General features: G+C 40.5%; 2 protein-coding genes and 1 long non-coding RNA gene across 9 annotated transcripts in view; all 3 read left to right on the forward strand.

Annotated features, from left to right (window-relative positions):
* Positions 1-1687: 1687 nt before the first annotated feature.
* atp6ap2 (ATPase H+ transporting accessory protein 2) lies at positions 1688-7517 on the forward strand. Of its 3 annotated transcripts, none has more exons than XM_076081868.1 (10): positions 1688-1822; positions 3738-3868; positions 4052-4180; positions 4283-4378; positions 4469-4606; positions 5001-5054; positions 5147-5296; positions 5393-5512; positions 6472-6526; positions 6611-6750. In XM_076081868.1, exons 1-9 carry the CDS (start codon positions 1747-1749, stop codon positions 6493-6495), a joined length of 918 nt encoding a protein of 305 aa, XP_075937983.1. In that variant the 5' UTR covers positions 1688-1746; the 3' UTR covers positions 6496-6526; positions 6611-6750. The 3 variants fall into 3 exon arrangements, with proteins under 3 accessions (XP_075937983.1, XP_075937981.1, XP_075937982.1); XM_076081867.1 differs by lacking the exon at positions 6472-6526 and adding an exon at positions 2355-2487 and having other exon boundaries at positions 1703-1822; positions 6611-7517; XM_076081866.1 differs by lacking the exon at positions 6472-6526 and having other exon boundaries at positions 6611-7517.
* Positions 7518-8280: 763 nt separating this feature from the next.
* LOC142938653 (uncharacterized) lies at positions 8281-10576 on the forward strand. Its single transcript, XR_012949676.1, has 3 exons — positions 8281-8524; positions 9179-9268; positions 9881-10576. It is a non-coding gene; the product is annotated as an uncharacterized LOC142938653 (long non-coding RNA).
* A 4131-nt stretch (positions 10577-14707) lies between these two features.
* The window catches only part of lrrfip1a (leucine rich repeat (in FLII) interacting protein 1a), a 50976-nt gene continuing 41238 nt past the window's right edge, over positions 14708-24445 (forward strand). For 2 of the 5 annotated variants that reach the window (XM_076081946.1, XM_076081945.1), the window contains exon 1: positions 14735-15329. In XM_076081946.1, coding sequence (XP_075938061.1) covers positions 15240-15329 — 90 coding nt within the window. In that variant the 5' untranslated portion in view covers positions 14735-15239. Of the gene's footprint in view, positions 15330-24445 lie in introns of all 5 variants that reach the window. The other 3 variants (XM_076081948.1, XM_076081944.1, XM_076081947.1) reach the window with 3 other exon arrangements.

Raw genomic sequence — 24445 nt, forward strand, 5'->3', positions numbered from 1 at the left:
TGATGCTAGTGTTAGCTGTCTGAGTTTTTGTTGGAGGCTATCAAAGGAGTCCAAAGTGTGTCTGTTCTCACTGGGACAGTTGGGACAGTATTGTTCCTAGAAATCAACAAAAAGCAGACAAAAAACAGACAAAGTATTTTCCTAATTGAATAAGACCCACTGTGAAATCACTGAGTGGGTGTTTACCCAAGTGGCAGCCAGTCAGAAACCCCTTTCCCCCCAAATACCACATTTCAGTTATTTAATAAAATATAACAGTTTTACAAATGTTTTCTTTTTCACAAAGTAATGTGTGAACAAGTGACATTGTAAATATATAAAGTGTTCAAATTTAGACTGCAATTTTTTATTTTGTTCTACTTGGAACAAGGGGTCCCAACCGACCCTACGTACTGTCACAACTGTCCCGTAGAGCCAGAATTTGGGGGTAAAGGCACTCCTTGTTCATTTGACTAAAAAACTTTTGCGTTTCACGTTCGGGTTAGGCTCTAAAAAATCTTTGTGGATTGTTAGTAGACACCTGGACCTGGAGGGATCAAAATATTGTATTACTGTTCATGTAAATGAGTAATGGAATGTAATTTGGTGTTGATGTACTGCTCTGCAGAATGCTCTAAATTAGCCGCTAAGTGTGTCAGCACACAGACACACAGACACACACACAACACACGATCTGGCTGAGCTTCAACAAAACTGAGGGGAGCCACACAAGGCAGATATACTCTAAGCTAAATTCCCAAGTGCCCTATCTCTGCAGAGTGGGTGCAAAGAGATGCCTGGCAGGCTGCCAAGAGTCAGGCCCGAAATCTAGGGTTGATCCACAAGCTGACAATGGAGCTTTAGAGAGGGACATGGGCAATCCAAACTTGAGACTTGATGTGGACTCTAGCTCAAAGACTTGAGACTTGTCAGTTAAATGTTCGAGAATGGTAGCAAGTATATGTTCATTCATTGAGATTAATTTACTCCAGATTGAAAAAATTGTGAATAAACTGATGACATTTAAGATGTATGATCTATAAATACGTATAATAATTTGTAAACATGTTGGTAAATCTGTACTGTACAGGCCACATAAACATCAAAACAGACAACTTTTTAAAGTGTTTTTTTTGAAAGTTGAAATTATATTAACAAAAACATTTAATCAGTGATGAGAAGTGTTGCTGATTAAGTGTTAAGATTCATAGTTTTGTTCCAGCTCCAGTCCCTTACCATAAACCGTGAACACTGTACAAGTATGAAAAAGAAACATGAATTATATATGCTGTTGTAATTGATGTCCCTTCCATGCTTATATCTACACAGGTATTCATGATGTAGCCAACATGATTATGTATTACTCAGATATCAGATATAGTTTTATTAACAAGGAGGTTTGCACATACAAGAATTTTGTCTTGCCTATTTTGTATATATATATATGATAAATAGAGTGCAAAGTCAAAAGACACAATATAAAATAGAACAAACTGCAATAGAAGGTGTAAAAAATATATGTAGAATCATTTTAATATTTAATATTTATATAACTATAAAAATATTTAATAAATATTGTTGTCTAAAAAAGTTGGAAGTCTACTTGAAACAGAGAAGGCTAGTTCACGCTATTTCACTGTGGTATTGCTACTTTTACTTAAAAGTAAAGGACCAACGCTACTTTGTGACAGATATTTTCCCATCGGGCTTTGCGGTATCTTGACGTCAGGTCACCTGATCACTGCTGCACCAGCACCAAGGAGAAAGATGTCGCTGACAGACTGGAGAAGGATGGAGGCTGTATTATCCGCGGCGTTTGCCCTCTGCTTACTTGCCGCAGCCGGTAAGAACGACAGATAATTATGATTCAATTTTGTATGGACATTGCTTTCCTACATAAACATATCATAAAAGCGTCACGTATCCACAGTGTTTGCGAATGACAACCTAGCTTGGAACATCGTTAGCATCGCCGTTTAACGTTAGCTTCCTGATCAACCTTATGCCAGGTAACGTAACGTTATACGACGGTCTTGCGTAAATGAATGGGAATGTGTGAAACAGCATTACTGTACTTGTAGTGTTGGATCATTTGATCGGATTGAGCTTCCAACAAGCGGGTAAAAATGAGCACCATAATGTTAGCTCGATGCTAACACTTAACGCATTTGCAAATTGTAAACGCTAGCAGTGCGGATGAAAATGTGTGTTGTTTATCATGTTGGAAAGGCTCACACATTGTTCGTGGTCATAATAAATTTAAGGAAAATGTCCATTTATTTGCTCCTTGTTGTTGGTTACTAATCCACACAAGACTCTGTGCTGTCATGTGACAGGCTGTAAACTGGCACTTCCTCTTTAACATTCACCATCAGCTCTCTGTCACGAGTTTATGCCTCCATCCACGGCGCTGTGATGTTAGTGGGTTATCTTTACTCTGTCACGTGAAGTCCAGTCAGGCTGTGGAGGAAAAGCTGTGATTTGCTGTGATGATCAACGGACGTGTCGGTGAGAGTTCATTGTGACACTGCACTGACTGAAGGGACATGCTTCTCATTGAAGAGGGCCTCACTGTTACTGCACAACAGCTGATGAGGAAGAGAAGAGGGTCAATGACATGACATGCATTTGTTTGTGTCTGAGTCTATTATTTTCTTTGAAAACATTTTAATGTGTAAAACGTTAAACAATAAAACTTATTTCATTTGAATACATTCCAATAATATATATATTATTTTATGTTTTGGCATCTCAACCCCCCAAAAATAATCGGATTAAGAAAACTACTAAAATGGTATTTTAATGTTACAGCAGCAAAGGGGATAGAGCAATAACAAGAAGCATCGGTATATAAATAATTAAACTGTAAAAACATTGGAATTGACAGTATTGCACATAGGAAATATTTATTTTGCCCAAGTGAATTGTCAGTGTTTGTATATGCTCTACTGGGAGCAGTGATGATTGTTACACACATATTGTACCAGGATCATTATGGTTCAAATCTCAAATTCAACAAATCCCAATAGTTTTAAAGCTATTGACATAATGATAAAAACAAAACTTTCATCCAGCAATGAGTATGCTGTCAAATGTCAGGGTGGCACAACTGTTAGCATAGCATAGGAGTGTGTCAGTGGGGGTCCTGGGCTTTTTGCTTAGTTTAAACCTCTATGATAGTCAGAATTCTGGCAAAATAATAGATATCGACAAAGGTATGGTTCCTCTTTCAGTTGTTCATCATTTCCTACATAATACATATTCAATAGTTCACTCCAGGGTTGGAAATTAGCAGCAGCCACCAGCCAAATGTAAAGTATGCACGTGGCTGCTAGATTTGCTTCAGTCACCAGCCAATTAATAAAACAATGGTAATCTATTGAGTGTCTGGTAGATTTTGAAAAAATAGTTTATTTCCATCACTGGTTCCCTGTATAGTGAGGAGGAAAAGGAGATTTCTGACTGTGATGGCTCATCATCGTATTGCACTACCGCTGTGAAACGATAATATTCACATCTATCAGTGGCAAAGCATTGCAGGTGGGATTGTAATCCAAAAGTTATGGACACAACTTATTCATTCCTTTTGTGAGAATTTTTGAGGGAACCATATTGCATGAATTTCACACTAAGAAATTGTTGAGTTGAATTCATAAGCTTGAGAAATGTTTTCCTCTTGGAAGTATTCGTACTGCTACTAAATTCTTAATTTGCCACATGTTGTCGTGGGATTGACAGTCCTCTTATTTTTCTCGCAGGTGTACATGGAGACAGGTTAACGATTCTGCAGTCTCCAGAGTTTGTGTCCTTTCAGAAAGGAGACTGGCCCGTCTCCGGAGAGAAGATCCCTGACCTGGTGGCTTTAACCATGGGCTTCTCTGTTCAAGAGGTGTTTTTATTTATTTATTTATTTATTTATTGAATGCTCCACGAGTCGTCTTTGTTGTTTGTGTAGAGTCTATAATAGATATATTTTTTAAATTAATCAAATGACAAAATTCCAAAACCTAATAAGAAGTATCACTCAAAGTCTGATTACGCCGGACTTCACAATGTGTGTTCATTCGTACAGGATCTGTCGTGGCCAGGCCTTCAGGCTGGCCCGTTGTTCCAGCGCCCCCGCGCCAACGTACTGGTGGTGGTGAGAGGAGTGGATAGCCTGGCCCTGCCTCAGAGTGTGGCCTCCTATCCCTTGGAGAATGTGAGTCAGACTGTGGAATCGGGATTATGTTTTGTGCAACATTACTAAAGTATGCAATGGAATTAGGCTCAGTCAGTCAGTGGGTCTTGTTCTTCCCTGCAGCCGGTACCCTTCACCTTGGATAGTGTCGCAGAGACGGTACACTCTCTGTTTGCTGAGGACACGCCTGTAGTGCTGCAGCTGGCCCCCAGTGAGGAGGTAATGAAAATATACTGAGACCGAACAAAGCACACTCCCCATTTGTGCCATCACGCTTTTTAAGATGCATCTGTTTGTTGTCTCTCTTAGAGGTTGTATATGCTGGGAAAGGCCAACGCTGTGTTTGAGGACCTACCTGTCACCCTGCAGCAGATCCGTGCCCGTCTGTCCCAGGATGGCTCTGTGCTGGCCTCTCTGCCGCTCAACTCCCTCAGCAGAAATGCAGAGGTCGGTTTTTCAAACGGCAACATTGTGTCCACGCTTAGCCTCACTCCAAACACAACCACCATTCTTTTACATGTGCGTTTTAAAGACAAACGTGTGACAGCCAGCATGACGTGATGGCTGATTTTGACTGAAAGATCACCATCACCTCCAAAAGAGGGTGTATAAAATGCATATTCTCATGCAGTTGGCTCACGGTATTCTCCGTATGTTGCTGAGATACTTAACATAAAACATAGCACCCTCATACCTTCGTTTCTGGAGAGCTCTGCAAATAACGTGAACAGATTTACCTGATTGAGATTGTTTTCGTCAACTAGAGTCCTTGAAGTGTATCAAGAGGTCCACTGGGAGTCCGTTCTGCATTTCTTACCTTTTAACTGTTTCTGCTCTCCAGGCTGATTTGCTGTTCCTGTCTGAGGTCCAGGTACTGCATGACATCACAGCTCTGGTAAGTCGTTGGGGTTGGCTGAAATCAGGCTGGAAATGAGGATAGTTCTTGCGTTGTGAATCAGGTGTCTCTGTCATCTTCCCCTCTTGTAGCTGCAGAGACACAGACATTTGGCGAAGGACCACTCACCCGACCTGTACTCTTTGGAGTTGTCTGGTCTGGAGGAGCTCAGCAGGCTCTATGGCCAGGACTCCCCCCAGTACCGCGATGCCACTGCCATTCTGGCCTCTGTCCTGCAGAAAGTAAGGAGAAGGTCTCAACGTGACTCATTTCCAAAACCTCCTCAGTTTTTAGTTTAACGTCTCTACATAATCATACTTGTGTCTTTTTCACTGTAGTTTGGAGACGATGTGTATGGTCTCTATGGCAACAGCGCGGTGGTGGAGATTGTCACAGTCAAGACCTTTGAAGCTCCTTTGACCAGGAAGTCCCGCTCCATCCTGGAATCCAAACAGATTGTAAGTGTTGTTAACTGACTAACGTATATATTCCAAACAAAAGTTTGAGGACAACAGACAATGATTCACCCATTCAAGCATTAATGATGATTTGTATAGCATTATAAAATAGTTCGCAGAATATTAGAAATGCCTCTTGCAGTGCAATCAATTTCAACATCACCACAAATTACCGCCTGCAGAATGAAGATGAATCGACCCCTCCATAAAAAAAGATTTAAAAACCCTGAACATTATAACCGTTGTTCAATGTTTTTGCAGGGCTGTTGTATAAGAAGACATTAGTTTTAGTTAGGTGTACCTAATAAACTGGCAACTTAACGTACGTTTGTCACATGTCGGTATTGTTCCATGGTGCGCTTGCTTTTTTCCCGCCCTTGCCTCGGTATGTAATCATAAGTAGTGTCTAATATGCCTCCTCAGAAATGTAACTGCACATCTGGTCTACCACAGGCCTTAGTGATCGTCTCGTTTTCAGTATCGCACACCTAGCAAAGGCATCTTCCTCCGCAAACTGTCTGCTCACCTGATCGCTGCTCGTTATCACGGTGAAGGAACATAAACATCGAGAGACCTTTTTCAGTCATACACTGTCAACAACCCTCTAACCTAAATATCCACGGCTGCTGTTCTACACTATAATTTAACAGTTTTTAATGCACAATTTCCTTTTTAACGTGTACGTATCATCTGTCACTGTCAATATAAATCCGACACACCGTGTATACAGTCTATAGTCATCTTTACATGTACGTACATAATCATCCAGTCCATGTATATCCATTAAGTATCTATTTCATTGCACTGTTTGTTTTGTTTACACCTTACAGAACACTAGTAGTGTATATAGACGATCTATGACTTATTGTCTGTCCAGTTTATGGTGGGACTGTCGGTAACCCCTGGTATGAAGTACAAACCCAGGTCCAGACCCATGCCTCTCTGTTTTTATGACTTAGCTCTGGAACCAAAGAATGCTCTGATCAGTCACTCTAGAAACAAGGGGGAATGGGGGTGAGTCCTAGTAGTCTTGTTAATGGATCTTATTAGATGTTACACTCTCATCCTGATGTCGGATTCTTTTCTTTTTTTTTGCAGAGTAACCCCGGCAGCCCTTACAACCTGGCCTACAAGTACAACTTCCAGTATGCCGTGATCTTCAACATTGTGCTGTGGCTGATGATCGCTCTGGCTCTCGCCGTCATCGTCGTCGCCTACAACCTGTGGAACATGGACCCGGGGTACGACAGCATCATCTACAGGATGACCAACCAGAAGATGAGGGTGGACTAAGTCCTGACCGTCAGCACTCCGGTTGTCCCCTTAGATCCCTCTAGTGAATGTTTGTGTTTTGTGTGAGGTCTCGTTTAGTGGAGAAGAACAAACTGTGACAGCTTGATGGGAGGAAGGGGCGTAATACTGAGTCGCCTTTTTGTTTACAACGGTGGCTGGATAACGGAAAAAAAAAAAATCAACATTACAGGAGTGGTTGTTAAATTTTCTTCCATAGAGCGGTTTGATACCCTTCTCCACTGATATATACACTGAATTCATTCAGACTTCCTCCCTTCAACCTCAGCTCACATCATTCCTTAAGACTTAAACTCCTCACTAACTGTTTCATTTGTTTCCCTAGTGATTGCAACTGTATTTTTATTGTAAAAAATATATTGTAATATGAAAGAGTGAGTTTGGTTCCTGTGTGGAATTGTTGTGCTTGTCTTGCTGTGTGAAATGTTATAAGTTAAATGAAACCTGTGTATATATTGAATATACAAATGCAACTGTATGAGAAACTGCTGTGCTCTTATTGTGAAAAAGATTTGGGCAGTGTTTAGTCCAGGTAGACTGGAGGTTTTCCCCCTGCTTCCATTCCAAATGCTAAATACATATTGGATGACATGAATAGTTGATCATTATGTTGTTGGGATTGGACAAGGATAAATGAAGCTCTGTAAATCGCAATAAAATGCCTGACAATAAATTATTCCATGGATCACCCTGATTTAAAGGAGCAGTGTTTCATTTAATTTCATTAATTGGAGCATGTGCTTAATTTAGGGAAGAATCAAAGTTGTAATGTTTCAAATTAACTTCAATCTTTTTCCTAACCTTTTTGGCTAGTAAACCTTTACAAGTGTAGTAAATGTCATGTTTTAGTTTATTAATTGTCAGCAGTTAAACCTTTCTAAACTTAAATGCTTTAATCTAAATAACTGTTTAAATGATCCAATATTTCCTGTTTCTTCTCATCTCACCCACTTATCTTCATACGGCTCCTCAGATTTCTCTTGTGACCCTTTGGGGGGCCCCGACCCCTCGGCTGGGAACTATTGGACTAAACTACCAAACTATACAGTTGTAATTAAAACTAGCTCCACCTCAACCCGCTACAGTAAAATACCACAGTAGCTGATGTCATGTATAGGAAATACATCATGAGGGATAACTGTTGTGCAGAACAAGTATTTTTACTTTAGGTACTCTTTGTTGATAATACTTCTGTACTTTTACTGGAGTAGCATTTTAGTTGTAGGAATTTACTTGAAATGGAGTATTATTTTATTGCGGTACTTGTAGTTTTACTTAAAGAGTCAGTTCAAAAATACTTCTCCCAGCACCAGACTGCTGTCTCGTATATTAACTTTCAGACATACCTGTAAAATAGTGTTTCCAAGAATTTTATTTTACTTCTAAAATTCATCTAGAATCGGTTCAGTTTCTAACCAGAATGATTCTGCACAGTCCGACTCATTTCGATCTTTCTTTCTATTTATATCTCGTGGCCATGACGTCATGCTATATTGTGTAACAGCTCAGCCAATCAGAGTACAGTTGAGAGCTTTAAGTCCCGCCCCTGGTATTATGCTTTTGTAACAGTTCGAGATGGTATATAACCGGAAACATAGAGTGACCGGAAAAAGCACAGAGCAGCATTTCACTGCGACGGACGAGGTTTTCTCACCGAAAGATTGAAACAGGAAACAACCATGGTCTGACTGATAATAAAAGGTAGGTAGTGTACTGTGGTAGTTCATCGTTTTTGAGTTGACCACGCCCACACCGAGGAGAGACACTGGTGTTCATTTATTCTAAGGGTGAGCGTTAGCCTGTACTATGTGTAACGTTACTATCTATCGTCATCATGTAATGCTACTTTATATGCCTACTTCTACACTACTACATTCAGAGGGAAATATTTCAATTACTTTGTATATTTAGATAATGAATATCCAACTAAATATGACCAATAAAGTATGTGTGATATTATCAATTAAATTAGCAGTATATAAATTAATTCATATTACCTTGCCTACCTATCCCCTTTACCAGCTGCAACATTAAAGTAATTATCATTGTTAATTGTTAGTAATTGTAATAAAATTGGCCATTCTGCCTAATGAGTATTTTCTACATATATTTTGATGCTAATATTCTTGTGCTTTTACTGAACTCATTTTGAATCGTGACTTTGTGTATTTCTACATGTGGTATTGCTTATTTTACTTAAGTATATGTGCTGAGTACTTCTTCCACATATGAATAAACAGTAGTACATAAGATAGTTCATTTGAAAAGGTATTACTGATGTCAGACTTATGTACTATTTATCTACTTGTTTAAAGTGTATCTTTTATGTGTGTATTTTTTTGCTTCACATCCCAGCTAGTATCTACGTGGTCCGGAGGATCCGGGCTTCCATCGCTGCTGGAGAGCAACTGGAGAAGCCCATCATCACACCATGTAGTGCTATTGGTAAGACAATGACAACAACCACTACTGCGACTTCTGCAAAGAAACAGGAGGAATAACTGCACAATTAAATGTATTCATGAATTCACTCTTTGTTCTTAAGTTGTCTTACCATTATGTCATGAAGCGAAGAAGACTTGATCACTGTCTTTTCAACTGCAATTTAGCTGGATCTGGTGCAATAACATTTATTCTAGTGCCATAATTACATTCATGTTAGTGCAATAATTACATTTAAACTAGTGCAATAATTACACTTATTCTAGTTCAATAATTACATTTATGCTAGTGCAATGATTATATTTATTCAAGTGCAATAATTATTCTTATTTGAGTGCAATAATTACATTCATGCTAGTGCATTATATATATTTATTCTTGTGCAAAATTATATTTTTTTATTACTTTGACTTATTATTTTAGCACCTGTGGTGTTGGCTGTGGATGTTTTCTTGCTGAAGTTGTTAGTTAATCACACTGATTAGCAGTAGAGCTTCGTTGTATTCTGTACAATGACAATGAAGGCTTTCTATTTGAAGCCATGAGATTAGGGGTATTAGAGGAGTGTTATTCTGGACATGCCACTGACTCACATGGGTTACTCTTTGTACTTAGCTGAAATGAGAGCGGGGCATGGGTCGAGTGGAAGCTCCCCAGCGGCTGCACTGATCCCAGGATCTGAAGAAGGTGTCGGCGGAGCGGCAGGCTCGGGGACGTCCTCAGAGACAGCTGTGCAGAAATGTGGCTCCTGACGTTAAAGACCACGCTGGACACTCGGACACTGGTCACTGAAATGGAAAAATATAATTTTTCATCTTTGTGTATTTGTTTTAGTTGACAATAATACTTATCCAGGAACATTCCAACTACATACAGAATATTTAGATGCAATGGTCAACATTAAGTTGTCAAAACTAAAATAGTGCAAACAAACCCTTGTGGACTGAAATACAAAGACCATTATTTTACTGCTTTCCAGTGTCCCTGCTGTCCTCAGGGGCCAATGTCCAGCTCTTAATGACACACATTCATGTCTTTTTCACAGCTGACATTTTGACTTACCATTGGAAAAAAACGACTAACGATTAGGAGGACTCTTTGGCTTTTGATGAGCTACACACAATACGACAGGCACCTGAATGTAATGGAGACATCGATGTTATTAAATGTATGTGGGTAGTCAACATGTTCTCTGTGAGAAAGGCCTGTGTTTATGTACTGCAGTGTTTGAAGGCCGGCTCACCAACCTCTCTCCAGGGGCTGAGCACGCCTGATGTTTCTGCTGCTGTATCAATAAATACGTAATAATGATGTTTGTACACATTCATATGGAAATTATTATAAGGCTGAGTGTAATGCCCAATAATTGAAATGTTTTTTTCGTGACATTTTGACTTGTCATAGTAGGAAAGGCTCAGGTTTAAAAAGAAACATGAATAATGACAACAGCAGGGAACACCTGAAAGGGTTCAGCCATCATTAATAGTACTAACTACACCTGTGCTATTCCTGCTATAACATGTCAAACTATCTCTTGTATAAAAGGTCTTCGTAGTTACCATAAAAAGCACAAAAGAAAATGATCTAAAGGGGCGGATGCAGATAACAATATGCACTTTTGTCTGAGATTTAAACTACATGTGTGCAAAAACAGGTCAGGGTGTTCAGACAAACCTATTTAATAACAATAGTCCTTCTTAAGATGGACTTTGCAGCTGTACGGACCCTCCTGGAATACAATACTGGTTTTGTTTACGGTCAGACAGGGAAAGTCAAAAGTGGGGAACACATCGTTATTGACACCTAGGCCTGTGCTACAAGGTGGTAAAAACAGCTGCTGGCTGCACAACCTCTAATTGTACATTCAACCAATGAACATTTATGTATTTTGGCATGTTGATTTAATAGCATGAGGTACATATCTTACTTAACTCCAAAGCTGTACTATTCTCTTCCCCCATGATAGCAACATAATTATTGCCAGAACAATATAGCCTGTTCCCATACCGGTCTACAGCCTCACAGCAGTGCTCTGAACTAATTCCTTATGTTGGCTTGGTGTCATGCTGATGTTTAGTGGCTAATATTAACAAGTTCACTGTCGCATATCCTGCTTTATGGTCTATTTGACTCTGAATGGACCATAATTTACTAAATGAACATCATGCTGTATTGAAGAAGACTTGAAACTAGAGATTGAGACCATAAACTCATGTTTACAATGTTTACTGAGGTAATAAATCAAGAGAGAAGTAGTCATTTTCTCATAGACTTCTATACAAACAGACTTCTTTGTGCAGCCAGAGCAGTCACCCCCTGCTGGGCAGTAGAGAGAATGCACGTTTAAGACACTTTCTCATTGGCTTCACTCTTCAGAAACCAAGGTTGCCGCCTGCTTTAAAACATACTACATATATATTTTGTTAAGCTTGTTTGATTCTTCTTAGCTTCTTTTTCTTGTATTTCCACTTTCCAAAAAAAAGTTCTTCAAAATTAAACATTTAATACCTTTAAGGCAGATTCTGTACTCGGTCCTAAGCTAAAACAAAGGCTGATTCTACTGTCATCCAAAACAGTGTGTGGATGAATACAGTCCTTTATTTTATTGATTAAACACCGTGGTCCTAATATTGTAACAGGTATGTTTGCAATGCATCTCTAAATTTGTATAATTTCCTGCTTGACGGAATAAATATTAAAAGGCTCCAGAATTGAACAGTGTGATGTCATAGTATAGTGTGATATGTCATAGTGGTGTGATGTCCTAGTCTAGTGTGATGTCTTCGTTTAGTTTGGACCAATCCGTTCTGGGGACTCCAGATTACAATCAGGCTTATTCAAAGTTTTATTTTAAGGGCTACTTGACGGAAAGGGTTCAGAAAGACAGGAAAAATAAACAAACAAGTAGAAAACACAGGAAAACAAATATAACAAAATACAGACTGTTTTAAGTTGGTTGTAAACGAAAGCAGTTGACTGTCGATAGCTAATCACAACAGAGAGAGCTCACAGGATGTCAAAGAAGTCAAACGAACTGACTCTGCTAGGATGTCAAACTGAGAGATATAGGAGATCACCAGTCCCCTACATGTGCAGACTAGAAAGCAGATTGATTGTTGGGCCACTTGGGGATGGCATAAATCAGACTGCATCAACAACACTCACATATTATGAAGTTCATATGGTGTATTGACAGCTGTTAGTCCTGTTCATAGTGTCAGCTGTGTCTTGGACTGCATCTGTAGCTCTGTACCCACTGATGTGGGGAGGCTGAGGAGAGCTGCTGCTTCTCTCTGTCTGTCTCAGAGCCCTCCTTCCTCACGTTCTCCTTCCGCCCGAAAAAAAGCTCCTTCTCCTCTCGTCCTCTCCTTCTCCTCTCCTCCCGCCTTCTCCTCTCCTTCTCTCCTCCCCTATTCTCCTCTTGTCCTCTCCTCCTCTCGTTCTCCTCTCCTCCTCTTCTCCTCTCCTTCTCCTCTCATCCTCTTCTCCTCTCGTCCTCACCTTCTCCTCTCGTCCTCTCCTCTTGTCCTTTCCTCCTCTCCTCTCCTCCTCTCCTCTCCTTCTCTCGTTCTCTCCTCTCATCCTCCTCTCGTCCTCTCCTCCTCCTATGGCGTGGCTTTGATGTCCCTTTCTACATTCCTGAACTGATTAATGATAAAAAATGAACTGATTGATGATTTTAAAAAATGAACTGATTGAATGAACATATTCCCTCATATGCCCTCAAAATCTCTGCCAAAGTTTTTATTCTATTTACGTTGAAAAATTTGATTCCGTTATTTAATGTCTCTTTATACGTTACGTTATATAATTCTATTCTATTTTCTCAATTTTTAGTCACACTTTCTTTTACTATTATTTCTGTTATTATAGCTTTCAATTCTATGATATTAGATATGTATTATTTTATTGTATTTATGTTGTATAATGTTAAGCTATTTTATTAGCTTCTATTTCACACTGTTTTACTGTTTCTGTTATTATAGCTCTTAATTCAAAATTATAACATTGTTTTTATCATTTCTATTGTCTTACGTGCATTTTCCCAGCAGAGGGCGCTGCAGGATCACATGCCAAATGCGGTCATTTTAATCACTTGAGTTACAGAACATGGCGCTGTTATTTGTTGATCTGCTCTTTTTACAGTCAGACTCATCACAAGTCTCAACACTACAGCCTGATACATTCACCCAAATAGTTTAAGAAGCCTTTATTTATAAAAATAAATTGATGATATAATAAATCATTACATACAAAGAATTCAGTGTTTGTGCCCATTGGCACTTTATTCACGTTCAACTGTGGGTGGCAGACATGACTTTATAACAGTAATAGATTATCTTCATTATTTAGAATATTTGTTTATTTATTTAATGTAGCTCTCCATAAATTGATCGCTGGAGCAAACACGTTTGAAAGCGCGCAACTTTTACTTGGAAGGCGAGCTGTCTCTGTTTCCAACTCTGGACTTCCTTTACTCAGTTTTCATTATTAAATTTGGATAATGGAACAAGCTGATGTTTTGGTGCACGTGTTCATTCAATGCGACAATAACACAGACAAAGCGTTAACCGCGTTTAGGCAGCATCGGCTATCGAACAATAAACTCACACGTAGCAGAATACATGTGCATTAACACAAGTAGACCAATGAGATGAGGTAATAACCCTAAACTGACTTGTTCATGATATAAAGTGAACAATGGAACATGAATTCTACTTCGTGCACGGACCAGTGAAGTCACTATCAACTCACCATAGCCTATCCCAGACATTACACCAAGAGTATGCGATCTGCATTGTGCCCGTTCAGACTGAGGTATATACTGTTTATCTCTTTAAGAAACTCCAGACTGTTTTAAGAGTTCCCGGGTCATCATTATAAATAGCAGAGGGGGTGTGAGAGAGCGCGATAGCCCGAGCAGGAGCTGTGGTTTCTGGCTGAAACTCAACCCCCGAACAGTCCCCGTCCAGAGGTTGATGCTGCGTTCATGTGCTCTGCGTATCTCGGCGCTCTGAAATAACACGCGGTGCTTTAATCTGAAATAGTGTCACGAGAAAACTTTTTCCGGCTGTGAATTATTTAAGAAATCAACATACGAGACTCTCCTAACATATCACCTAATCAAACATTACACAAAGCAACGGACTGTCCCTCTGTAATGTCAATTATTTACTCGCCAAAAGATGTCGATGGTTTTGGAGTTATGCAAGAACATGTATGGAAGATGAAGTGTAGGGAAAGTGTAATCAAGTATGCAATTGCCTATTAGTATTAGTAGCCGAGTATTTATTCAGGTCATTGGAGTAGCTACCATTCAATTTTGCTTTACCAAATGACCAGCGTTTGTATTGTGGTACAAATATCCGCCATCACGTAAAGGCATCTTGATAGAGTGCAGGCTTTGAAGTTCGTCAGTGTGACAGGTTCGAGTCTGTTGCTGTGAATCCGTCAGGTGGTGAGTCATACTGCTGCTGGATAAACACGAGGCAGTTTAACAACATTACAAATGGTAGTTAAGCTACAGTTAATATATGTATATATATATATATATATTAAAGTCAGTGTATGTTAAATGTATATCCATAGTATGACAGACAGGTGACGGAGACGGTTCAAAGGGACGGTGAGAAGCAGCAGTGAACGGTTCCGACTGAATCTGCTAGTAAACGCATCAGAAGCGCACGTGGGGCAGATGCCAACACAGTTTGAACCAGACTTCGTCGCGAGCTTCTGCGTCGTGCCAGAAACACAGGAAGACGTGTAAAAGACGGATGTATGACAATGACCCACGCTGTGAACGCGACCAGACGCGTTTTTTTTGTCTCCTCTCCTTTACTTTGATATTTTAGCGACACATGAGAACCACTAGCTAGATTAGTTCACGCACCGCTCTGTTTGGATTATTCGGTGCGCTTTTTGGACCACGAGGGTGACTTTTATCGACAGTGAGTGGACAAGTATTTGAGAAAACATGGGGACTCAGGGCACAGGACGGAAAAGGTCCACCAAGAAGGAGAGGTCGACGGCCGAAGACGATGCCCTAAACCTCATAGCGAGAGAGGTGAGCGGAGAACTTTCTCAAACGTTCAATGAATCCTTCCTGTCAGGTCTGACATGAGCGAGAACACGGAAAAGAGTCAAATAACAGGTCTTCCTCAACCTACACAGTGACTGATGTGTTTCATTACCCGATCTTTTTAGTTGTCACAGAGGCTGACAGTTGCTGATATTCACTGACTCCAAGTTTCATGTCAAAAATCATAATTTATCCATCATTTTCCCCACCGAATGAAAAAAAGAAGAGTTTTAATTAAAGCACACAGTTTCCACTGACACAAATAGCCTACCGCTGTCTGTACCCATTAACGCTACATTTCATCACTGCCTTTGGGCTAATAGTCCTTTGTAGACTGTATAAGGTAACGGATTACACTGTCTGTATGCCCCAAGCTTTTAAAGTTATTTTCCAATACAGTATGGAAATGAACTTGTAAGGACTTGAAACGCGGTATTGTTTCCTGGTGACATAGCTGCAAGCAGGGTGTGTTTTCTAAAGCTCTCTCTCCAAGAGCTGACAGCTTGTATGTAGAAAAGCATTTAATTCACAAGCTGAAGAAGATTGGTGCTCCTGTTCACAACTGCATGTCCACGCGACAATGACACAATTTACACAAGCTGATTTAATAGAGGGATTATATGCTAAAACATGCAAAACAATACCTGAATGGTCCTTTTTAAAATATAGCAGTATCCACTTTACATGAACATAACAAACAGTTTGATAGATTATAACCACAGGTTTTACTCACCTGGATGGTACGTTCTATTCAAGACAGGACCGGTATTGGCTGATGTATCATTCAACCAAACAATATGGTGAATTTATCATTACTGTATTGTAGTTATGCACTTAGACGTTACAATGGGGTTATGGTAATCATTGTAGGAAGATCTATCTGTGCAGTAGACTTCTTGGAATACAGCAGTGTGGCAGGTCTCAGTTCTTTTTGACCAGCAGCTGATTAAAATGGTTTACTGTACTGTAAGAAATAGGCCTTTCATGTGCTAACCCGCAGGAGTCGTTGGGCTATCCCTCAATAATGCAAGATCGAATGTGGGCAGCAGCTCCACACAGTTGTTTCTAACGGGCGCCGAAGTCGTGTTGTGACAGGTTTCCACTGTTTCCAGGTCTCTAATCTCTGTATTGTGCTGCGTCTAGTGTAGGATAGATGAATGTTTTGTGGTAGGAATAATAACCTCGTGTGTCGTCAGGACTAAAGCCAGCCTCTCTTGAAGTGTGACACCCTGCACGCTTTTGTCTGTTCTCGAGATCTGAAACATGGGCAGAAAATCAATATTTGGGTTTTAATATCAAAGCTAAATGACAACCATGTACAGAAACCAAAGCAAAGTCTCACAGTCGACCAGTTTTCCAGTAATTTATCACAAAGAAAAATATTTGAACATTCTCCTATATTCCAGTAGCTTAGAATAAACTGCTTGTTTGTCCATCAAAGCTCCCTAAAACAGATAAGATTGCCATCTGAAATGGGCAAGTTACGTTCAGGGTCATATTAACGTTCGAATGGTTTATGGATGAGAATATTTTGAGCATACTGCTCTAGGTTATGTCGTGGAAATCCCCCAAGTCCACATCCCATTGTAGCACCTTCAGTTTGGATGACGGTACATAAAGTAACTTTATTCAACCGTTTAAAAGAAGTTGGAAAGAAAGCAAAAGTGGTTAGCATGTTTGGTTCCGATGCTAAAGTAGACCTGCTTGCTAGCTTGTTTTCCCTACGGATGTGTTTGCATTATTCTATGATCATGTTGTCATCAATCATTTCTAATTATGTAAGAAGATGTGTTTTTACTTACTTCCTAGGTAAGTTAAAGCGATAGACTGCACATCTTTTACACCAGACTTCCACAGAGAGGACCATGGTAGTATAAGGGGAGAAGAGTGGGTTTCTCTGAGGATGTTATATCTGTGCGATACTGAGCAATGAACACAGGTTCTCACATTTCTGACACACATAATGCGTTTACAAATGACTCGGCATGGATCCTGCTGCCGGTTACCCAGCTAGATTTGAGTTTTTCTAACAGTGAGGCGATGAGCATGAAAACCTGAACGCCACCATCACAGCCATCGCCCCAATTCAGGGCAGCTTCCTTCAGTTTTTGGGAGGAAGTTGTCTGTGCTCAGCCGACCCGGATGTTTCATCCAATTTGCATGTCACTCTTAACTGACATACACACACTCTGTTGTAGTCACTCCTCAGCTGCGATGGCTGTGGTGAAAGCCTACCGAGGTCTGGCTGTTTTGAACGTTATCTTCTCTCAACTGCTTAGCTGACTATTTGCACAGCAGGGTCAGAGTATCTGAGGTTGCATATTCCTGTAGCCGGCCATCGTTTCTCGTCATAGTCTATTTGCAGTGGCGGGAGGCTGAATGTTTGAGGAGACGAGGAGTTTGACAGAGCTCATGCACAGTCGCTCAGTTGGTCAGCAGATGCACGATAGCCGAACAGGAGATTCTCTTTCTTGTGTGCATTGAGGCCCAACTCCAACAATTACAGCTCTTAATTGTGGCCAGTGTTCTGTCGCATCTGTGCAGCAGAGAGAAAGTCTGTGCCTTTAAGTAGCAGTGGGGTCAAGTCCCTTACTGGCAGTCCTCTGACAGGATGGTATGTCAGCCCTGATGAGTTGGCCCGTTCTGCAACAGAGTTTTAAAAATAGACGCTCCTGAAAGATCAGCTGTTGCTGCACCCTAGTTTTAGATTGGGTCTGTGGGTGGGGGATGGGGATGGAGGAGGAGGAGGAGGGACATGGCTCACCAACTGGCCATCCCACCAGCACGGAAACAGCATGTTGCTGCATGGAGTCTTTTGGCACTGCTGTGGAAAGCTTGTCTGTGGCGAGCAGAAGGTTGGAGAGTTGGTAGTTTGAAGCTGCTGTTTCAGGTCATAGACGTGGTCCATCAGTGTCGTGTTGCGGTACATTTCCCTACTCTAACTCCCCTCAGTATGACAAAGCTGTCAATACTGTGAACCGGACTAAGCGTGGGCCCAATGGGAGAAGACCACACAGCAGGAAAGACTGTCAGCACAGACTACCAGAGCTGTAGTAATTCTGCACTTTAGGGAGTTGTTTCCCTGCCCATGTCACACAGTTGTGAACATTCATTACCAGCATACTGTAGCTGACCTTCACTGCTCTGAATTATATCAGGGCTTTGTTGAATGCTCGATTCTGGTCCCGGTATTCTACGCTGCTATAAATAACAGACCGTTGCTGTGGACGCAGTTTCGATCTGCGTACACAGCGAGAAGACTTTTTCTTTTCTTATCGGAAGCAATTACATTTTTTGATGGTGATCACGCATCGCATCCTGTGCTCAACATCTTCCATTCGGTATAACCTAGTTATTGTAGCACAGAGTTAAGAGGCTATTAATTGCCCGTCCTCTACATAATCAATGTTGCTCCGTGAGTGGAATATCTCAATGGAATTATTCGTAAAGTGAATCTGAGTTTTTCCAGTTTAAGGTGTTTCATAACATCTTCGATCAATGTAATGTATAGAGATGCATCGATTGTAATTTTCTTTGTCGATTCCGATTTTCTTTCCAAGAATTACAATTTATTTCCTTAAAAACACACAATTTTACAGAATTGTATTTTGATTTAAATATTTGCTTTGTTAAAAAAATACATTTTTAAACAAGTCATTTTAGATATATATTATAAGTAGCTTAGAGCTAGTGTGAGGAAGTTAACCAGGTCATTATTGTCTCTCTAATATCTATTTTAAATGGCTATGCGAACATCAAACAACTGTATATTCAAGTTTCTCACTAAAACCTACATTTTACAAGATAACACATCATGGCTTTATAATTTTGCATCACCCAATACTCATTTTTACTGATTAGAGCTTGAACGCATCATACTCGAGTCCATGCAACCTCCGATAACGTTGTGCCTGATTCCAGTCCAATAGAACTGATCTACTTGCTCAAAGGGTTAACAACCTTGCAAGGGTGGAAGTGAGTCCTCCAAGAGGACTGTCCTCCCTCAGTACACCAAATACAGCCAGTACTGGGTGAGGTTTTACCACTTTGTTAATGAAGGCTGCCACCACAAGGTTGACATTTGTGATTTCCAGTGAAATGTCTCAACAACTATTGGATGGATTGCCGTTCCATTTGGAGCAGAAATTCATGTTCCTCTCTGGATGAACCGGTGACCCCTTTGCTTTACATCTAGCGCCATCACTAGGTCATTTAAAATGTTGGACGTTTACCCGGTCAGCTGTAGTGTCCACTCTGATGAGCAGGCCAGCTGCAGCTTTTGGTTTTGGTAATTTACCAACGAGTTCATCACAAAGCTCTGAGGACAACAGGACAATTTGGTAAAAAGGATTAATCAAATCCCCACATGCTAGATCTTGCTGGTGGGGATTCCAGCTTGTTGATGTACTTCTGTATTTAAGTCCATCCAAGCTACATTTGTGCACTTTTAAAGTGAAATTGTCCGTAATTCAAGTTATTACATAGGTATGTCCAATGTTCTACTTATAACAGAGCTGCTTTGGTGAAGTTCTTTATGTTGTTAATAATGGAAGCTGGGCAAATACCACCAATCTGTATCTATTAGAGTGAAAAAAAGACCTGAAAATGTATAGTTTTGGTTTGAGTGAAGATCATTCATATAGTGCAGGGGTCGGCAACCTGCTGCTCGCGAGCCGCATGCGGCTCTTTAGCCTCTCTGTTGCGGCTCCCTGAGGTCCCCATCTGGCGCACCGGATCCGGACCCAGGAACGAAAAACCGATAGATAATTCGGAATTATACATATTGGGCACCGAGTTTAAACTTTAACCGGCGCCTCTTATTCAGCCGTTACGGCACTTGTTCGGCGGTGCAGGAAACACACCAACCAATGCGTTGCAAATCACATCACGTGATGCAGCTCAGCCAATCAAATATGAGTATTCTGACAAGTTTCGAGCGAGGTTTACACACACGTGACACACGGGGCTGAGACGAGGAAATAGAAAGAAGAGCAGGAGAATTGCGCTAATCGAAGAAGTTATCTCACATGACTCTCTCCAAAAAGAGAAACGTGTTCAGAGAGAATATAATTTATAATCAAGAATGAACAGAATCTTATATGTTAATTATTCCCACAGGCAGTTAAATCCTCTACCCCTGTCAAGAGCCTTTCCCTGCAGGTGGCGAATCATGATTTTCAGACCCCCGGCCTCTGTAAACTATCAATGGATAAATCCAAAAAAAGAAAAGTCACGGAGGAAAATGGAGAGTTTAACTCTGCGTGGGCGTCTTGATTTGCTTTCACTGCCAACGATGCTGGCTTACCTCTATGCTTCCAGAACAAGCACACAGCATGTGCTGAAAAGTGTCACGCTGGAGATGAGCGAAAAAGAGCGATTTCTCAGCTGCTGCAGCAAACTCTCCTCTTCATAAGAGTTTGATATTGTTATATCAGGTAAAATTGCAAAAAAATGTCAAGAATTGTCTTTATTCTTGTTCTATATTTTCATAAATACAACAAACTATAGTTTTTGTATATATCAGTGGCGGGCCGTCAGGGCCTGCAAGGCCTTCTCTGCTGGCCTAAACAGAATCTCAAAGTTATAGCTATTTTATAATTTAATCATTTTTCTTAAATACACTGTATTTTAATTTATAAAAATATGTTTCCCATTATCTTATTTTCTCATTGCACAGCTACTGTCTTCCTCTGGTGCTCTGCTTCCAGTGCAGCTTGTTTTAAGTAGAGCTTTTATCCAATCAGATTTCACCTCTGTGTCTCTAGGTAAGAAGAGAGGCCCCAGGCCTGCAGACTCACAAGTGAATCCCTTTGCAGTTTAAGTGAATGGGGACGATATTGTTGATTGTCATAGTCTTCAACCAATCAGATCTTTAGTTTGACATGTTGGGTGTATTCTTTGACGTGCCAGAGCCTGCTAGCTGGCCTACAAGTACGTCAGCATTAACACACAGCTCAGTTTCCAGGTGCAGCGCTGCAGTGAGGTGTAGCGTGTGCTGTGATTGGCCAGTGGGCGAGCACGTGACTATTGGAAAACGAAACCTAAGCAGAGGCTTAGTCGGAGTAGTAAGAGTTCAAATTGAAAGATATGGAAGAAATTATGACATTTTTTGCATTTTGCTTGGTGTAGATTATTATTATTTTTTACCTAGCTTTGTTTTTTAAAAGCTCAATGGCTGAATAAGGAGGAGAAACGGATTTGTGAGTTGGGATTTAACTGGGACGAAACTCTTTGTCAACAAAGAAAGGAGCATGGAGTTTGTCTTTACAGTATTTGGTAAGTCAACTGCGTTTGTTTTTTTACATCTAATATCTGAATGGCCCTTGAGTGTGTAGCAGAATGCGTGTTGCTGCTGTTGTTTTCCCGTTAATCTAGTTAGCGTAGCCTCCCAGAACAATTGCGGAGCTGTTTTTTGTTGTCGTTTTTTTGTTCCGGTTCAGAGGTCACACAGACCGTTGTCTCCTACATGAGCGCAGAAAACATTATATTTCCTACAATTTAAGCTTCTGCATTTTCCAAATGCACTAGTATTATTCAAACGTATTGTTCGGTTTGTAAGCCTCGTCCTGAACGGTTTAATACGAATACGTATATAGTTACAGCCCTAGAAACGAATAATAACCGTATAGCTGTGGCGTCATCATGAGGTTATAAGGTGGTATTTCAGCTGCAGGACAGCAGTGAAGGCCCAGGTATAAAATGCACAGCCCGCCACTGGTATATATAATATAACTATATATAACACTTTATAGGCTGTGATATCAAATAGCTTTTGCAGCTCCAGACAAATTTTAGTTGGTGGAAAATAGGGCAAAATGGCTCTTTGGATAGTAAAGGTTGCCGACCCCTGATATAGTGTAAAAGTTCAAATGAATAGTACAAACACATTAGTTATCAAATGTACAGTAGATCTCTGTAAGCTGCCCCTCTGGGTGGGGTGTCTCCTGTAAACCACAATCCTATAGTGAGACAAGTAATGAGAGCATTAAACCTGTAAACAGTTGAGGTGTGATGCTAAGCCCACTAGCTAGCGACTAATTCAACCACTTGTGACACAAAAGCTTATCTAGTGTGCATTTTATATTTACATACGTTTATATTCAGGAGGACAGTCCTATCACTGGAAATGATTGTTGCTAGGCGGCAAGCTGACATTGTGTTGGAAAGTCAAAACACGTGTTGATATCTTTGTGAAAAATAGTAGATTACAGTCGAGGTTATTTACTGCTCACACACACACTTCTCTTCACATAGAACATATTCCCATTCATTGCTTTGATGACTGCAATATAAGATATGTGTAAGTCAGACATCTACAATCATGCTTTGTTCATAATGGAGCAGCTCCAGATTGTATACAGTAACATCCCATTTCAATCATCTCTTAAACCCAACATGGTCCACGAGTGGTTTATTACTACACAGCCATGTTGGATGGCCAAGCGTGTTTGAGACGATTTATTTTAAATTGGGTTCAACACATAAAAGAGAACACAGCAGCCAGCAGTTCAAACTAACGTGTCAGCGAGGGCCAGCGGGACTCCAGGTCCTATTTCAATCTCGCAAGTGGAAAGTGGTCGGTGCACGGACTGTGTGGGCATCTACAAGTGCACCTGCTGTTTTGGTTCATGTATGTGCATCAGCCCAAAGTGAGAAAGGGCTGAGTGCAGTGTAATATAGATCAGGTGGTGTGTTGATCGACAAATGCACTCTCAGCACGTCCCATCACGGGTCTCATCGCTCTGGATCCGTGGCGCGACGTGAGCGCACAACACTGCAGATCTGCTGAGTTTCTCTTATTTGTTTGTCACATCAGAGGCGGTCCTTTAGCAGTGTCCTGCTGCCTTTAGGGGGCTGCAGGGATTCAATGAACTGAATGAGAAGTTATTCATCCAGTATCAAGAATCACTCATATTCATTGATAGATAAATGCAGACCCAGTCACCGTAACACATTAAAACTTTAACTTTGGTGCGCATTCCAACGCCTCTACTGGTTGGAGAGTAATTCATTGAAGTTGTTTGTTCCCATTTTAAGCATTACTCCATTATTGCTTTGCATTTGGTCTAGTATGTAGTTTGCTCTTGTTAATAGGTGGCAGCTGACATCGCTCGAGAAACAGACTAGACGTGGTTCTGAGACGTTTATTCACAACATCCACCACATGCTTCGCTCCTCCTCATTTGAATGAACCTTCTACTTGTGCTCCGTGCATTGCAACAAGACACCACAACTTGTCAACAGTGAAATACTTTTGATGTAATGGTGCAGCCATTAAAACGTTTTGTGGTTTGAATATAACCATGTTTGGTTTAAGGAATCACAGGTATTTGACATCACCATCATACACTGAACATTTTTTATCCAACTTTATAGCTACCTCAGGTGTTTATCGTCAGAGTTGGAGAACATCACAGCTGGTCATCTGTCAAACCCTTCTGTTATTTGCTCTGAATTACAATCCCAGGTGTTACACAAGCTCTGGTTTAAGTTTTGAAATCGTTGTCCTTGGTTTAACATAAAAAAAAAAAAAAAGTCTACCGGATATTTCATGTGCTGTGCTGACTTTCATAATGTGTACACACTGATACTTTTGCTGTTCTTGGGTCCTTGCCCAACACTGTGGTTAAAAATGTTAGGTTTGTTCTATTGTGGCAGTAGAGCAAAAGCCACGGGCCCCGAGGGGCCTTCAGGGCATGAATGTGCTCAGCAATGTTATGTACAAGTGGAGTTTTTAGCCCAAGTTTGCCAGTTGATAAATGTAAAGGTTAAATATCTATAAAAATCATTACAATCGGATTGATAGTTGTTGCTGCTCTGTTTCAGTCCGTCCTATACTTTGGTTTATGACCAATACCTGCAAAACAACTGACAATCCCATCAGCCACTTACTTTGCTTATTAGCAAATGTTGACATGCTATCACCCTAAAGGTAAACATTTTACCTGCTAAAGATCAGTTTGTTAGCACTGTGAGAATATTAGCATGCAGATGCATTTAGCTCAAAGCCCCACTGGGCCCATAGAAGTAAAATAGGAATGTCCGTTCTACTCCTACTCTATTTTATATATGACTGTACCATGGCTGTAGACTGTTGGTGC

The sequence above is a fragment of the Anarhichas minor genome, unplaced genomic scaffold, assembly GCF_050575085.1.
Source record: "Anarhichas minor isolate MPS153535 unplaced genomic scaffold, ASM5057508v1 ptg000087l, whole genome shotgun sequence".
NCBI classification, from domain to species: Eukaryota; Metazoa; Chordata; class Actinopteri; order Perciformes; family Anarhichadidae; genus Anarhichas; species Anarhichas minor.

What these genes read in the sequence shown, in the direction of transcription:
- atp6ap2 (XM_076081866.1), top strand. Translation starts at nt 1,747, where the DNA reads ATGTCGCTGACAGACTGGAGAAGGATGGAGGCTGTATTATCCGCGGCG. An exon ending in TGGGCTTCTCTGTTCAAGAG is followed by an intron (nt 3,869 to 4,051) that starts GTGTTTTTATTT and finishes TCATTCGTACAG; the next exon opens with GATCTGTCGTGGCCAGGCCT. An exon ending in TGGCCTCTGTCCTGCAGAAA is followed by an intron (nt 5,297 to 5,392) that starts GTAAGGAGAAGG and finishes TTTTCACTGTAG; the next exon opens with TTTGGAGACGATGTGTATGG.